Source organism: Cynocephalus volans, chromosome 1, assembly GCF_027409185.1.
Source record: "Cynocephalus volans isolate mCynVol1 chromosome 1, mCynVol1.pri, whole genome shotgun sequence".
In the NCBI taxonomy this organism is placed as follows: Eukaryota; Metazoa; Chordata; class Mammalia; order Dermoptera; family Cynocephalidae; genus Cynocephalus; species Cynocephalus volans.
This window is the reverse complement of record NC_084460.1, coordinates 153597250-153614034: the sequence shown is the minus strand read 5'-3', so window position 1 is coordinate 153614034 and position 16785 is coordinate 153597250. Positions and strand designations below refer to the sequence as shown.

Genomic DNA, 16785 nt, shown 5'->3' with positions numbered 1-16785 from the left:
TGAGTAGTCTCTCAAACAAAGCTGACTTTATTTATGGTGTAACTGAATTAACACCACTACACTAGTCCATCATCTGCTGATTTGCTCCAATTAAAATCTGGTCATAGGCAAAACTCTGAGAATTAAGCTCATTTAAAAACACACTTCTGACTAATTGATGTCTTCCTCAGTTCTGTCTCCTCTTCTAAAAGACAAGTTTCAGGGTGCTGAGTTATAGAGGTGGTTCCTTCCAGCTTCCTGCGTCTCTTTTGATGACCACTTTTGGTTGTATCCATGAAGAAAGTACAGTTCTGCTTCTATCCCTTCCTTAGGCTATTGTTAAAACATTTAAAGAGGTTTGCCTAAGATTTCCTGCAATCCTGAATTAGAAAAATCCCACTAAACAGCTAGAACCACAACTTATAAACTTACACTTAACGCTCACAACTCGAAGAGTTAAGTACTGAACTACTATCACTGCTGTTTTGCAGTTGAGAGGGCTTCAGATTTAAAGGCTCACGTAAATTATCCAACTTTATGAAACAAGAAGGGACAACTATAAGATTTAGACCAGATTCTGCCTGATCCCGTTGCCAATACTGCCATCCACCAGGCTCTACTGACATTTATACCTAGACTAAGTAAAAATTCTGAAGAGTAAACACAAAATTAATTTCCTCCACTTCTCTTCCTTCTCCACCACACAGTTTCTTGTAGGCAGGTAGGTGTTCCGCTCCCTATATTTAGCCTCTCCCACGCCCTCTGCAATCTTTCCCTTTTGCTGCTGGGAGCGCGTCAGAGATTGCTACTGCAGCTGGTGAGTGGGCAGGTGCAGCCACCATCTGCTCCAGGAGTCCAAATGCGCACAGGAACTTCGCACCCAGGACCTGGCCCAGGCCCCACGGATTCCAGAACTTGCTGGGGACAAGGCTAACCCCGCCCCCTCGCGGTGGCGATTGGCTGAACCCTTCCTGAGTGCAAAGCACCGATAGATGAAGTCGGCTGTCTCCACTGCAAGTTAGGGCGAGACGTCTCTAAGGAGGTGAGATCTGCCTGGGGCGCGTGAATGGGGGCTTCAGTTCTTCCTGCCCGAAGGGTCCTTGAGAAGCCTGTTTGTTTTTCCCGGCGCTTGTCTCCACCCATCCCTTTCTCTCATTGGTCGGGCCTGGTGGGCGGGTGTGTTTCCATTGGCCAGGGGGCGGTGTCTGTCCCTGGCCAGGGTGGGGGCGGGGCCTCCGCCGCGCTGAGCTTGCCCTTGTGTCTGGTGCTCTGTAGAGCTGCCGCCGCTGCTGCCGCCGCCGCCGACGCCGCCGCGCTGCCGCTGCCGCCACTGCCACTGCTGCTGCTGCAGCCCGAGCATCCGGGAGCCGCCGCCGCCGCTGCTGCCACCAGCGCTGCTTCCACCGCTGCCACCTCCCCTCCCAGGACCCCGAGACAACCCGAGCGCGAGCGGCGGTGTTGCTTGCTTGCTCCCTCTCTCTCCGCACCCCTCCCCTCGGTGACCTACCCACTCCTTGCAGCCCTCGCCCGCACCTTCTCCGACACCCCGGCATCTCTGCACCACCTGCTTGGGCAGCTCCGGCGGGCTCTGGGAGTTGCTGTGTGCGCTGAGAGGAAGGCAAGCTCCAAACCCGTGCCTGGCAGACGGGCTGTCGCGGCTGAACCACCAGCAGGAGGAGGAAGAGAAGAAACTATTTCGCCCACCGAAACCCCATTCTGCGGGTGCTTCGCCGCTGCCGCTTCTGCTGCCGCCGATCCGCGTCCGCGGGTTCGAGCACCGCAGCGGCGGGGACTGTGGGTCCGGCGGGTGCCGGGAGGAGGACACCAGCGGAGCCCTGCACTCGAGTGCCCCGCTCACCAGCATCTCCTTGCCCCCTCGTTCCTTCCCCAGCCCATTAGAGAAGGGACCATGATTTGGAAACGCAGCGCCGTTCTCCGCTTCTACAGTGTCTGCGGGCTACTGCTACAAGGTAATCCCCGCCCCGCCGCGGGGAGCATCAACTTCACGCCCATTCCTCATCATCCCCATTCCACCCCATATTTCCACTCTCCCCCAACCAGTCCCCCAGTCCCCAGCGATTTCCACCCCCTCCCCCTACTCCCTGGTGCGGCAGGGGGCAGTGGCAGTTTGCACCAGCCCCTCGAATCTCTAGCGCTGGCTCAGCCCTGCTCTCCCGGCAGTCAGCCCCTTACGCGGCACCTTTCGCCTTTTCCTTCACCTGAGCTTCCTTCATGTCACTCCATCCCCGCCAGCATCCTCCCCTCCCACGCCTTTTGGCAGGCAACTTGTGCCTCTGAACATTCTGCCCTCCCACCAGCCCCCACCCGCCACCTCCCACATCACGCTTTTGACCGACCCTCTCCATCTCTTGTCATCTCTTTAACCTCCCCCTTTTCGGGTCGTCTTTCCCTTTCCCCTTCTTTCCACCATCATCATATTCGTGTGTCTTTAAAAAGTGTGTGAGCCTGGGAGCGAGCTACCGAGACGGCGAGAACAGCAGCAGCGGCAGCACCGTGTGCATTGCAATAACATCCCCGGGGGGGAAATGTGTTGTGAGACGTGTCATTCACCTAGGAAGGGAGAGGAGACTCTGTCTGGGATCTAAAAAAAAGAGTAAGGAAAAAAAGAAAGAATGAATGAATGAATAAATCAAGAAATAAAAAAAGGGAAAAATTAAAACACCGAAACCCACTTTATCAACACATCGACTTTTTATTATGCAGTCTGTGTCGTTTCATTTTTTTTTTTTAAGAAAAAAAAAAAATGCTCCCTAGCAGTTACTTTACTGCTAAGGGATTTTCACTTAGATTTCCTACCTCACCATCCTCTCTCTGCCACTTCTTTCCATAATTAATATTATCCTTTCATATGAAATATAAGAACCTCTGCTGACCGCAGTGGAGGGTAACCGCACAAAACACTGTTATTATGCAAATCACTGGGTTTGCATGCGGGGGGGCTAGGGAATAGGGGTTCACTTTTCCCCAGACCCTCTCTTTTGGAGGAGGGAGCGAGGGGGCTGTGTGGAATGGTGGGACGATGCTGATTATGAAATAAATGGCAATGCATGGAGTAGGAGTGCATGGGAAGAGGATACTTTGGGGTGGTGGAGAAGGCAGAGGCGGCGTGCTAGGGCTGGGGTGGGCAGGGGCTGCAGGGCGGAAGATTGTTGCTTTGAAGAGAGTGGTGTAGGGATGTGGCTTGAGTGTGAAATGTAGGGAGGATCCATGTGAAATGATGGTTGATAGAATTTTTTTAGGCTAGGTGACTCTTGGTTTTTTGATTAATCTTTGCCCACTTCTAACCCTTCTGTGATCATTTAGATATCTGTGGGAAAAATAAGTTGATCACATTTATTTTTTTTTCCTGGGTGAAAGGGATCTGAAAGTAAGACACACGTAGACCCACAGGCGAGCAAAACCCGATTGGCCTTTGGAGGATTTAAATGAGGTCAATGAACCATCTTTCAGCAAGTTCTTGGAATGCATCCTCTCTCCTACCCTCCTCCGGGACATGGACTGGGGACCGTATTTTATTTATGCATATTTATGAATGTGAAAGAAGAGGCGGTGGGCAGGATGTTCCTGAATTAACTAACTAGCCTTGCAGAGATATTTCTTAGAAGGTTTTGTGATAATTTTGTGTATTTACTCTGGATGTAAATATCAGATATGTCATGTGTGCCAGAATCCCCGAGAAGGCAGCCAGCACATTCCCCCTGCTTACGTTGCCTCGTCCCATTTCCCACCCCTCACACCCCCGCCCTCGCACCAGTAACCCGGGTAGCTGACACATTACTTGGGTTTCTAATCCGTGCTGAAACAGCCTCCCAGAGACCCTACTTCACCTCTCAGTAACTTGCATTTCTCAGCTCTGTTGTACGTGTGTGTGCGCGCGCGCGCGCCGGCGTGCGCCGGCTAGGAGGAGTGTGATGTGGGGAAATCAGTTAATTTGGTGATTGCGATGAAAATTCGACACCGCTGGATGTGTTTTCCCTAACAGTCTGTGTGTGCTGGCCCCGGCCGGTCATTGCACACATTGCTGGGCTGGTGCGAGGTTATTTATTGCAGAACATGTGGGCCATGGACTGCACTTGGGGTCGCCTCCTCTCTTCCTTCAACATTTCCCTATAAATTGTCTGTTCAGTGCACTGCAAAATAACTGTTTGCTGGTGCCTCTCTCTCGGCCTGGAGGAGGAGGATTGACTCTGTATCTACCCGGAGAGATTCCATCAGCAGCATTCAGGGCATGGGTCTCTTTTATTGACTATGTAAACCAACGATTAAGACAGTGCTGCTTTTCACAGCAGACTGGGGGGGTGGGGTGGGGGGAGGGGAGGATGTGAATATAGCAGAGAAAATGCACTGCTGCAACCAGCACCAGCACCAGCATTAGGTCCAAATAAACAAATAAGCGTCCTATACAACAAACAGGGAAAGAACACCAATGCAACGATGTCTGTGTACTTATGAGCATCTTAGATCAGGTCATATTAATACACTGAAAGAGAGAAGGGGATTAAAAGAGGGGGAGGGGTGCAAAGCACCATTGGATTGTCTTCTCATGTTTATGACTGCCTCACATTTATCAAACACTGCTCCACAGACACATCACACTTTGTTGATATTGTCAGTTCTTGCTCAAACAAATTGCTCATGCCTTCCTTGTCTTAGTCTTGGCTGAAAACATTGCTTCAGGGTTCAGATTTATGTTTCTCCCACCATCCTACTGTTTTATTAGGACTTGGTTAGGTTGTAAAATGAAGGCTTTCTTTTCTGGACACAGATTAAATACTTAGCAGGTCTTTCTATGTGCAGGGAAAGAAGGGTGGCAGGGGAACTAGTCAGCGACTGATTTTGGCTAGGGGGAGACTGCTCTGCCTGCTAGTAGTTATGACTAGGCAAATACTATAGTCAGTCAATAGCTTCTTATTTTTAGCTTTATCAGCACTATAGTGGTATTCTGTCACTTAAGTAATAGCAGTCAATTTATTTATCCCTTGTATTATTCCCCTTCTTACAATATGCATTATTTCAGACAAGAAGACTCATTTGAACATATCTCCTAAGCGTTGCTATGTTTTAATTCACTATTTTACACTGTCATCAACTTTTTACTTTTGCTGGGGAGCAAAATCAATTTTCTGGCTTGTTAATAAGTAAAGTGATAAGCCAGTGGTGAGAATCAAGTCAATGAGAAAATTAGTAAAAACAAAGAAAAAAGGTCTTACTTTAATTGTATGACATCAATCAGTTTGTCTTCAACGGGTTTTAGGAAATGAATTAGATAGAAAATAAAACATATGTTTCTAATCAAAATATATCTTAGAATGTAGACAATTTAAATAGCAAAATTTGATTCAGTGTTAAACTACAAGACATCTTTTCTTATTTTCCCCCATCATAGAAAGAGGAAATTCTGGAATAAGGGCAGGGGACATGTTAGAGAAATGAATTTCTTTCGAATGAGGAGTGCAAAAGCTTGCCACCTGTAACTAAGACCTCTCTTGGCTCTGCTCATGAGTAGATCCAGTTCAATTGCTAACCCTTGCTGAAGTCCTATCCATTTCCATGCCTGAGGAGGCACTGCAAAAATGGCAAGTGTCCTGAGCAGCACAGGAAATGCTCCTGGAAAGGGCAAAAAAGAAAAAAAAGGCAAAATATAACAGGAAATAGAGATACATAGAGAGACCTGGTTTTGCTGAGAAACTTGTTTCCTTTCTGGAGTTAGTCTTATACAAAAACACATCAAACACAAATACTGGGGATTTAGTACTTTTTGCCATGGGATATTCAGGTTAATGATTTGTTATATTTAGTAAGAAAGATCTTCAAGTTAAAGCTCAGTTAGACATACGTATTACTTGCCTCAGTATGTGTCATGAACCTCACCTTACATTTTTAGAAGGCCATTATAATGTATAATATAGTTATAAAACTTATTATAATACTTACAATTCCTAAAAGCATGTCTGTGCAACTCTTACCTCTATGTGTAATAACTTTAGTCTTCAAGCTCATTTCTTATGCTAAATGAAGTTCTTGGAACATGGTTCACTCACTCTTCCCTTATGTGATTAACAGAATTCTAAAAGTTGATTCTGTATATAAGAGCCAATGACTATGACTTGAACAGTTAAACACTAGACGGTTTCTACACTGATTTTTTATCAAGATGTGGAAGCTTACTACATTGTCTATTTCCCATGTCTACAACTATTAGAACACTGGAAATGTAATATGACACATCTAGCATCAACTGAGATGACCTGTTTCTGTGTCCTCCACTGGAAGATCAGATACTTGAAAACTATTTGTTCTCTATTTAAATAGTGAAATAATGTCATTTTTCTTAAGGAAAAAAAGTACTTAAATCACTTAAAGAGCAAAATGAAAGTGCAAAAATGTTGGAAGACATCCTAAAGCATGCATTTGAAAGTGGCCTGGAATCAACATTAAATGACATCTATTTTCTCGTTAAGATCAGGAGTCTGTGGGATACCCAATGACTCAGACAAGTAAATTTATTTATTTTGAAGGATTTGGGAGTAGATTAATAATCTAACATAGGCCTTCTATCGTATTGATGCTTTATTTTATCATGCTGATAAATATCATGTGCTCTATAATATTTATCGGGAAAGAGTCCTCATTTAAACTCATTGGTAAAGTAACCCATTCTATAGCAGCTGGCTGAGTAAGTTGAGGAAGCAGACAGAGTAGGAAAATCACACACCAGGGAAGCAGTCTCACAAGCTGAAGTCAGAAGTCCTTTGTTAAATTAGCATATATTGGTCTGATTTACCTTCTTTAAACAGCTCCAGTGCTTAATGATTATTAAGCTTCATGAGGGCAAGCCCTGAGCTTTACATATCTATGCAATTTTCTAACCCTCATTTTAATAGATGCATAATAAATCATGTTGGATTGAATAATAGGTATGTCCTAATTAGTTCTGATAAGTTCCAGTGGTCTCTTGTCTTCATAATATCTGCACTCACATTTTGTTAAGTCACAGACATAAGAGTTAATTTTGAGAATTTGTAAGCTATATTGGTTTTCCTATAGAAAAGTATCATATAATTAGTTCTTGATATATATCTTTAAATAATAATCAGCTAATCAGCCATTCTTAACATGTAATTCTATGCATTTTTTTTCTTTTCCATGATTAAAAATCCCAGATATTTTAGATTAGATCATAAACTTATGCCATTAAAAAATGAAGGACACAATTTAAATTTACATATGATACTTTTCTGATTTAACCTAAAATATTTAAAAGGACAAGTTTATTGCCAACATTTTATTTAAAAATGTCAAGCATTTTTGGAGTGCAGTTCTGTAGTATCAAAAAAGGCATCTTCTGTAAATTCCTTGTGTAAAGAGGTGGGTGAGGATTAACCTAGAGCTGTGGCAGCTGAAGCCCCCTGCTGTGTGATGATGCAAATGGCATCTCAGGCCTAATGTGCTCTGCAGCAGCGGGCAAGCACACAGGAAAGCAGTCATGTGGCATGAGAGTAAAATGGGAAAGTCTTTTCGTAGCCTGTAGTGGACATGAAACATTCTTTAGCTTTTATAAACAGAAATAATCCAGAGGGTTTGTAATCACTGAGCTCATCACAAAGCAAAAGACAGAACATATATTTTGTTCAGAGATTAGTAAGTAAATATAATAAATTATCAGCATTTTCATCAAATGAATGGTGAACATTTTATTTTCTTGCAAACTATCAGGAATATGGGCCGGCTTAATGAAAATAGATAGCAAACTTAAAATAGGATTTCTATGCATTTATTTGCACATGTTGGGCTGGGAAATACTGTTATTCCTCTCTTCCTTTAGTAAGAAGACAGTCCCTTGGTGTTATTCTTATTAGAGTATGTCCTATAGTATGAGAATACCGTACCTGAGTTTTAAAAGAAATGGTAATTAACTGTTCAGTGTATTTTCAGATAGCTTATGTAGTCCTTATGTGGAATTTGTGTTATGTTTTACCAGTAGAGAATGTTTCTTCTTTTATTTATCATATAGGCAAAATCATCAAATAGGTTCCTTAAAAAAAGTAAGAATTGTGGACCCATTGTGATGTACAGCCTACCATGAAAACCTATCAGAAAACAGTAACTAATGTAGCTTTATTTATTTTGATTCCATTTGGTAGAGAACAAAATAACTGAACGTATCATGCATAGAGATTCTTATTCAAGGAATGAACACTTTGGTCCAGTTAACGTGTTCAGTAGGTTTCCTTAAACAGATATGAAATTGATTTCATCTTAGAAGTATGTAGTCTATTTAAAAATTAGGGAAGTAAATATTCTGATTAATTAGATATTAGTTAAATATTAATGCCAAAATCAGAGATGTAATTATTGAGAAAGGAATTATTCTTCAGTCTCTTGTCTATATGCCCATGTATACATGTTTAAAGTATACCATTATTTTTAAGACTGAAGGACATCTTTATTAATTTTGTAACTAATCAGAGTTTGGGGCTTTTAGGGATAACATGTGAGGGAAAAGGTAAGAGTTTATTTTGTTTGCATCTATTATTTTCTTTTACCCATCTAATGAAAGCTAGAAAATAGTTTTTAAATACATTTTCTTAGGCTGTAACAATGATTAACTTTTCTACTTAAAAACATACACAAGGTTTACAATTTCTGAGATTACAATAGAGTTGAGTATTTTTTCTGGTTCTTTTGTGCTAATGAACTTGAGTGATGAGAATGTATTGCTACCTGAACAGATACAGGGTTGAGGTTGTAAGATCTGCCATAGAGAAAGCTGGCCATTAATTATTCACATTATATTTTAAAGGTCTTTGAAGTAAATATTAGAACAGTCATTATTCAGCCTTAGGGATAACTCTTTCTGAGTCAGCAAATAGTTTTCACTTAGATGTTTAAATTATCTTTTAGACATTTCATTGCTGAAGAGGAGATCCTTGTCTAGTTATAGTTAAAGAGTTAGTCTGGGGGCTGGATACTGACGTCATTAGGGATTGTTAAGAAAACAAAAATAAACACTCTTTGCTTTCAGGAACATAAAAATCTTAAAGTTAAGTATGATTAAATAGTGCAAATAATTTCACATTATAAAAACAAAGGTCCTTTTAGAAGTCAAATTGAGTCCCTAATAATTTTATGTATTTTATGATGGTTAATTTACAGTAAGGATGCGTTGTTTATCTACAGTCGTCCTTGGGAAGAGTGAGAAAGCACCTTTCCTGACAAGGATGTGCTGCCGACTGCTAAGTGTAGAGCTGTGATATTGATTTGGTGTAATTTATAAAGCCAATTAATTTGTTTTTGTAAAGACATATTTTTAGCTTCTGGGCTAAAATTGTTTGCATTTAAAAAGGCAGGTGACTCCCATAATGCTTATTTAAATGTAAAGGCCTAAAATTTATAGTGTGCAAAAAATGTTTTTCTTTTCTGTATAAATTCCTATTTTACATTAGCTTGTTCCATATCTTCTTGGGGGAAAATATCCATAACACCCATACCTATACCTTCTGTTTATTCTCGTAACATATGTCCTCTGCTTTTCAATCTGAAGTTGTAGACTTAGGTTGAAATGAGAGACAATGCATTACTAATTAGAATATTTATATTTAAAAGCAAATTAAAAATGTACAACAAGCTTCTCATTTAATTATCATTCTTTTACTGCATTATATTTTATGTGCTGAAGTCCAAATAATAACTCAGCTTCCTTTATACTTTCCAGGAATAAAATATGCCCCCCTCTCCCAAATTCCCAACCATGCTACCAACCTGAAAGACCCATTAAAAAAAAAATTAATAGGGGATGAAAAATAGTTCAAAAAATGGAGTTTTTCTAAAGGATATAGATTGAATACACAAATTGGGTGTTTTTCCCCTTGACCCCCAAGGCACATACCCCAATGTTTTAGCAAGGATAAAATACATACAATGTGTGTTTCATTGTTTAGGTTATTATTATTACATTTTTTGAGAGTTCCACCTCCTTAGTCCTGTAATAAATGGCAAAAAGAGGAGGAAAGGAATGTGAGTCAGCCAGCCAAACACACACAGAAAACGCCTGGCAAAGCCGACTAAATTAGCATATGCTAGGCTGAGTATTTCCCTCTGTTGTTACATAATCCCTTTCTAATACGAAATCGGTTCTCATACTTAACCCTTTCAGGAGGTTTGGAATTCTCCCACTGTTATATTTTTATTTTGCTTCATTTATTTTCTCACAAATTGTGTAAGTCATCTATTGAAGGGCTTTTATGTCAAGTTCTTTTTTTTCCCTCTTCTGTCTTTCTGTATACAAATGTTCCATTCTGTGTCCAACTTCATGATTCAAGAATCAACTTTTCTATAGCTTTCACTGAGAGAATCTAATTAGCATTTTAGTCTCCCTTTACTCATGTGCAGCTTTCTTTAGAAAATGTATTAGTTCTGTGAAGTTCCCCTAAGGATTCATAATACTCTAGTTTGTTACATGTACTGTGATATTCAGTGTGCCTTAATTATGCACGTGTCCTCATTTCAAAGCCTTTTCAGGGATCATGTGGGATAGAACAGGGGTCTGGCTGTAAGTTCACTGTCATGTATTAATGTGTAGGTGGTATTCAGAGAAAGATGTTTCTGAAGGCAATTATATATCTATGACTCCAATATAGCAAGCAGTTACTCACATTCTATGCTTACTAGTTACCCTGCCAAGGCAGAATTAAATTCACCATTGTGATACATAATACAGTATCTGTTATTTATAATAACAGATACTGCTGTGGGAATGAAATAAAATAATGAGTGGAAATGTGTATCCTTTACCCTGAATAGGGATTGTTCCTTTCACTCTCCCGAACAAAAAGAAGAATCAGAAATTGTTCCTGTGTCAATACTCTATTCCCTAACTAGCCCAATAACACATGTTGCTATGGTGGGTTCTTCAAGTTTTGTTGGTTTTTATTCGAGGCTATAGAATTTTAGATAGTATTAATTATCTGCAGTCTTCATGAACTGCCACATGTGACTACGTTGCCAAATTTGAGACATTAAATTTTCAGGTTTTAATATGGACACAATTAGAACAACTGTGACAGTACAGAGGAACACTGAACTTAACCAAAAGAGAGAGATACAGAGGTAAGGGAGAGAGAGAAATCCTTAAAGAAAATTTTGGTTTAATTTGTAAGTACAACAGGTATTCTTTTATGGCAATAAAACATTTTACAAATTGGTATGATAACTATTTTTACCAATTTTTGTTTCATTATTTACACAATTGCATAATTTTTGAAGCTATATTATTATTAGAGGTTGCTTAAAAATACTGGCAATGTTCAGAACTCATAGGATTTTTGACTAGAATCTGGTGTGCTTGTTTTAGTAGAAAAAAGAATGCCATCTGCCCTTTATTGATTATTTTAACATTTATGTTTCCTTAGTTCTTGGGAGAACTAAGCATTTTATTTTGTCTATTCTATGATCTGTATAACTCCTTCGTATATTTTTTATTATAGCATTTTAAAGGTTATGCATTTATCTGTCTGTCTCCTCTAGTAGACTATAAGCCCCTAGAGTACAGAGTTGAAGCCTTAGTCTTCATTTTCTTTCAAGTGCCTAATCGACTGTCTGGTATGTGTCTCTTTTTAATGTTTTTATTCCACTGATTGATTAGTTCTTTTCCAATACACTTAATTTTGACCCAACTCTTTAGTTGGATCCAGGTAATATTTAAGTATTTATGTTATAATTGCCAAAATGCCAATACAGTATTCTAAATAGAATAAATATTTGCAGTGATTTTCATTTGTATGTAATATACAGGGAGAAGACAAAAATGGAGACTAAGAAACAAATAAATATAAATAATGATGTTCTTCACAAAAATATGAATTTCTTGCTTTCATTCAGGGCAGTCAGTTCAAATTTGCACTGTAAATATTTATCTGAAAGCTCTGAATCTTCCTGATTTCCTTCAGTATCATAACCCCATATCTTTTTTCTACTTACTAAAGATTTCTGTCTCTAGTCCCCAAAATATTCCTGCTGATGATTTTGTTTCAACATGAAGCCACATCATTTTATTGTTCTTGGAGTAGCTGGCATTTCCAGATAAATGTATAAACAAAGAGGAATTACAAGCTGACCTTGATCCACCAGATTATGAGTGCGTACTGACCTGCTTTTATTGCCAAGCTAGAGAGTAGAGGCTCTCTGATTAGTCCCTGAAGTAGAGATTCAGGATACATTCTTCTCAGTTAACAGGAGAAGATTCTGTCCATTTTATTTAAAAGGCTTTTTAAAAAATATTAAATATCAGTCTGCTTTGGGGGGATTTTTTTAATGCTTAATCGTACTTTTGCAATTGAGGGCACATATTTGCTATGGTTGAATTTGATTTATTTTCCTTTTTGCATTTTAAAGACAGTGATGTAGGACAGGAATATAAACTGCTTTTGAAGAGAATTTGAATGTAGTTATATGAAGCCAAACACTAAGGGGGAAAAACTACACAATTTGTAGTGACTATATTCCCATGTAAAGCATTTAAAAATGCTTTTTCTAAGAAGTCTCAGTGAAATGTAGCTTTTCTTAAAAGTCATATAGTTTTTCTTCACATTTTAAAAATTAATTTCCCTGATGTCTTTTGGATTTTTGACTGTTTCATGGCTCTTGGTATTTGAAAAGATATTAATAACTAGGTTAACTTAAGATTTACCTGACACCAGGTGCTGAAATCACTTTATCATCTGCAAGGAGAAATAGACATTCAGTAAATAAATGTCCAAAGTAGATTGAGCTAGCCCAATTTATTAAGGGTTATTGTCCCTTTATAGAGTTGATACTAAGAATTATATTCTCTCTAATTCTTAGCTTCTAAGCTTCTATTAGTATTTAAATTCTTGCTTTATGTTAAAATGTGAGTGTCTGTATGCCACAGCCACAGAAGAATAACCTTCTCTGATGTGGCTTCTGTTTGGCCTTCGATGTTTGACTTTTCAGAGACTAGTGAATAAAGGAAAGGTAGTTTGGGAAATAATTTTTGTAGACTATTTCAATGTTTAGATGAAAAATTATGTTAATCATTACTGAATTTTATTAATTGTACTGAGCATATATCTATAAATGTATGGTTAGATAAGACACTTGATTTTTAGTCGTAACCACATAGAATTGGAAACACTGGAAATGTGAGAAAGAGTTACACTTTCATGTTTTTCAACACTTTTAGTCATAAAGATCCACTCAGAAATTTAATTTCAGTTTAATATAAAAAGGAAAGATTTTTTTTTTAATTAACATAGAAACGTTATGGGAGAGGTAAGACTAATAGTGTTGTGAAACTTCAATTCTCCATATCATTTCACTTCCATGGAATAGCTAAGATAAAGATTTTGCTAAGCAAATGAACTCAGAGTTTTTTAGAGATGAGGTGGAAGTGACTAAAGTCAGATTTACTTTAAATCTTGTTTTGCTTTACCAAATTATATTGATTGTATAGGTATAGACTACCAACAAAGCAGAATATTCAAGGGTACTTCAAAAAGTTTTTGGAAAAATAGAATGAAAAAAATAATACAAATATTTCCACGAGCTTTTTGAGGACCCCTCGTATTACCCCTGAAGGATATAATAGCATAAGAGTACATGTATGTTTGATGGGTATGGACACAGTGGAGAAACTAATCTTTTTGTTATTTAATGATGGACTTACTATAAGATAAAATTAAATTCTATCAGGCATTAGAGATTTCCTCCTGAGACCTTCCCATTACCTAGCTGTACCATGATGGAGAATAAGAATGACTCAGTGATAGAAGAGTGAGGCACTAATAGATATCCCTGACCCATGAGTGGAACACAAGCAGTAGACACGGCCAAACAGCCAAACTGCAATTAGTATGGAAGCGGTAGTGAGTTTGGCATGGTGGGTGGCCTTTGTTTTGTAATGAGAGTTCTCTATTCTGGGGAGGAAGGAGATATCACTGGACCAATTAAGACTTTGATTTTTGGAAGTGCCTTGCGGCAGCAAGACATGATAGGGAAATCAGAGGACCCAAGTTTTCATCCAAACCATGCCATTGTCTTAGCGTTGAGCAAGATACTTCTCTTGCAGCTTCGTTTCTTCATGTGTAGATTTGAGAGGTTGGAGCACATTCATTCTTTGGTGATGTGTTGTAGAGCGATCATAAGGATGATCGCAAACTGCAGAATTGGTGTTCTCTTTATTTTTTCCACCTAAAGATGGTTATAACCCAGTCAGTATAACATTAACTATGTGCTCTTAAAAAAGCACTTACTAAAATTTAATTTTTTATATCCATCCCATTCATTATTCAGTGCTCAAAGTTTTTACATGTGTAAACATTTTTATTCTGATATCTGTGCCTATATAAATTTCAGAGGTTTTCTTTTCTTCATCAGTGAGTTTTATAAATTAATTCTGTAACCATCAGCCAGAATTTGAACCATACATACTCTTCTCACCAAATTACATCCATAGATCAACTCTGAAAATTAGGAAACTGTTGCTCTGTTAGTCATTTTTATTATCAGAAAGTAGACCAGAGTAGGTTTTTCAATTTTGAGTTTCACTTCATGTTTCTGTGCATTTAATGTGTGTGTAAAACTTTCTACAGTCATTTCATTATTCATAGCATTTGGTTTTCTTAAGCATAACTTATTCATTGAGTCATTTCTCAACAAATACCTATTTGAAGGCACTGTTGTCAATGCTGGATATATAAATGAACAAGGTGGAAAAAGTCTCTGCCCTTATGGAGTTTATAGTCTAGTGGTGGTCGTATACTAAACAAATCAAAATATGAAATGCCTGAATCCTTTTTTTCTGAATTAAAACTAAAAATTCTATTTTTATAGTAATTGCTTTTCAACAGCAACAGAATGTTGCTGTATCGATGAGTATGTGAAATCACTGATTTAACAACAATGCTATAAACCTCACTGGACTTTCAACATTTTTTAAGGTTAGATTAAAGGGTTCTCATATCATCTAGTCATTTATCCTAAAAACATTCTCAGTATGATGCCAGTGTCTTTCTTTCTTTCTTTCTTTCTTTTATTAATATAACTTGAAAGAACCTGACAAGTGAACAAGAAATATTCAAGCATGCTCTATTCTAACTGATTTGTTCAAGAGGATGATTCATTTAATTTCATAAAGGATCAGTGGGCCAGAACAGTGGATGACCAGGTCAGCAGAGGGAATGTAGGGGAGAAGAGGTCTGTGAGAAGGATCTGTGTAACAAGCAACAATATTTAGTTTTTTAGAGCTGGGGTTCTGCTTGAGCAATTCTGATGTTACCAGCCACAGTCATTTAAAGAGCTGCTGATGCCTCAGGGAAAACATTTTTAAAGTGTCCTATCTAGAAACAGTGCTCCTTGTACTGTGTCATATACATTAAAACTTCATCCCTTGCTTATATTACAATACATTGTACCTGATTAAATCCTGAACTACTATAATATGGCTTCTTGAGTGTGCCAATTAATTGCTGTTCCAGAAACCTTTCTTCCTGCTTGATCTGCCCTGAATATGATTGAAATATTAACCACCTTGTAAACAAAGCTTGAGAATAAATGGGGATACCATTTAAGAACTTTAAAAATAAAGTTAATTTTATAGACAATTATTTAAAATGAAGAGAAAATAAAAAATCATGTGAACAGGCTACAAATATTTTTGGCATCATTATACTGCTTCCTTTAGTATTTAGCTTTGATGACCCCAAGATGGGAATGATATCATACTTCTAACAGATTATATAATATTTTTGAATATTATTATTTATTGGCTAGTGATATCCCTGGAATAGATAGATGATATATATATATATATATATATATATATATATATTGTGATAGATAAGTTAACTCTGTTCAATTTTTTTAAAAAAATGTATACTTTGGAAATCATAATAGTGGTAGTCCAGCAAGTATAATTACTCTATTTAGAGACTTATTTATTTGGATTATGTACAAGAGTAAAATGCACAATTACAAAACCCTCAGCTTACCCATTATCTTTCATTTTACTTTCTTTTTATTTTAAATGAAACTTAAAAGTTAAAGCAATTCAAGTAAATGCTGTGTTGCAGGTGATAATTTGCTAGAGAGCAGTTTTATACCAAATGATTTATTTTGAAAATATATTCAGTTTTTTCAGAGTAAGCAGAGATGCATACAAATTTGGAAACTTTTATAGACGGAACTAGGTGGTGCTGTTCTGTCATCTTTGTGTCTTAGTGGCTTCTTTGGTCCTGTCTGGATTCATTAAACACTTTCATACATAAGTGCATTAAGTAAGATATAGCTTTGGTTTCCTAGTGGCATTATTTTTTATTAACCAACTCAGTTTATATTGATTTTGTATCTTTGTTTTCAGCAGTATTTTCATACAGCAGACATAATCTAAGAAGCAAGATTTATCACGGTTTACTACTTCCTTCATTTCCTTAATGTTTAAGATAAATTAAATTCTGAAATCATCAGATTTTTATGTTACTATGTCTTTTTGAAACCTTGTATGTGGCTTCTTATTTGCCAAAACTCATAAAGTTATTTCAGTCAGAATTTAAAGTGGTCACATTTTTGAGTTGATGTAAAAGTTGATTTAATGCCACAGATACCTGAGTTCAAGAAAAACATGTTTCTATTATTTGGAATATTACAAATTGAATTCAATCTTTAAACAAAAGAAAAGAGAAACCTTTCTCTTGAAAAGAAATTCTGTTTGCCTAATTTACTTCCCTGTCAAGAACAGTGACCTCAATTAGGCTGCCTGTTAATCTTTTC

General features: G+C 38.0%; 1 protein-coding gene across 1 annotated transcript in view; it reads left to right on the top strand.

Annotated features, from left to right (window-relative positions):
* Positions 1–1045: 1045 nt before the first annotated feature.
* The window catches only part of LOC134362072 (uncharacterized), a 122192-nt gene continuing 106452 nt past the window's right edge, over positions 1046–16785 (top strand). The window contains exon 1 of the mRNA XM_063077451.1: positions 1046–1949. Within this exon, the coding sequence (XP_062933521.1) occupies positions 1046–1949 (904 nt within the window). The remainder of the gene's footprint in view (positions 1950–16785) is intronic.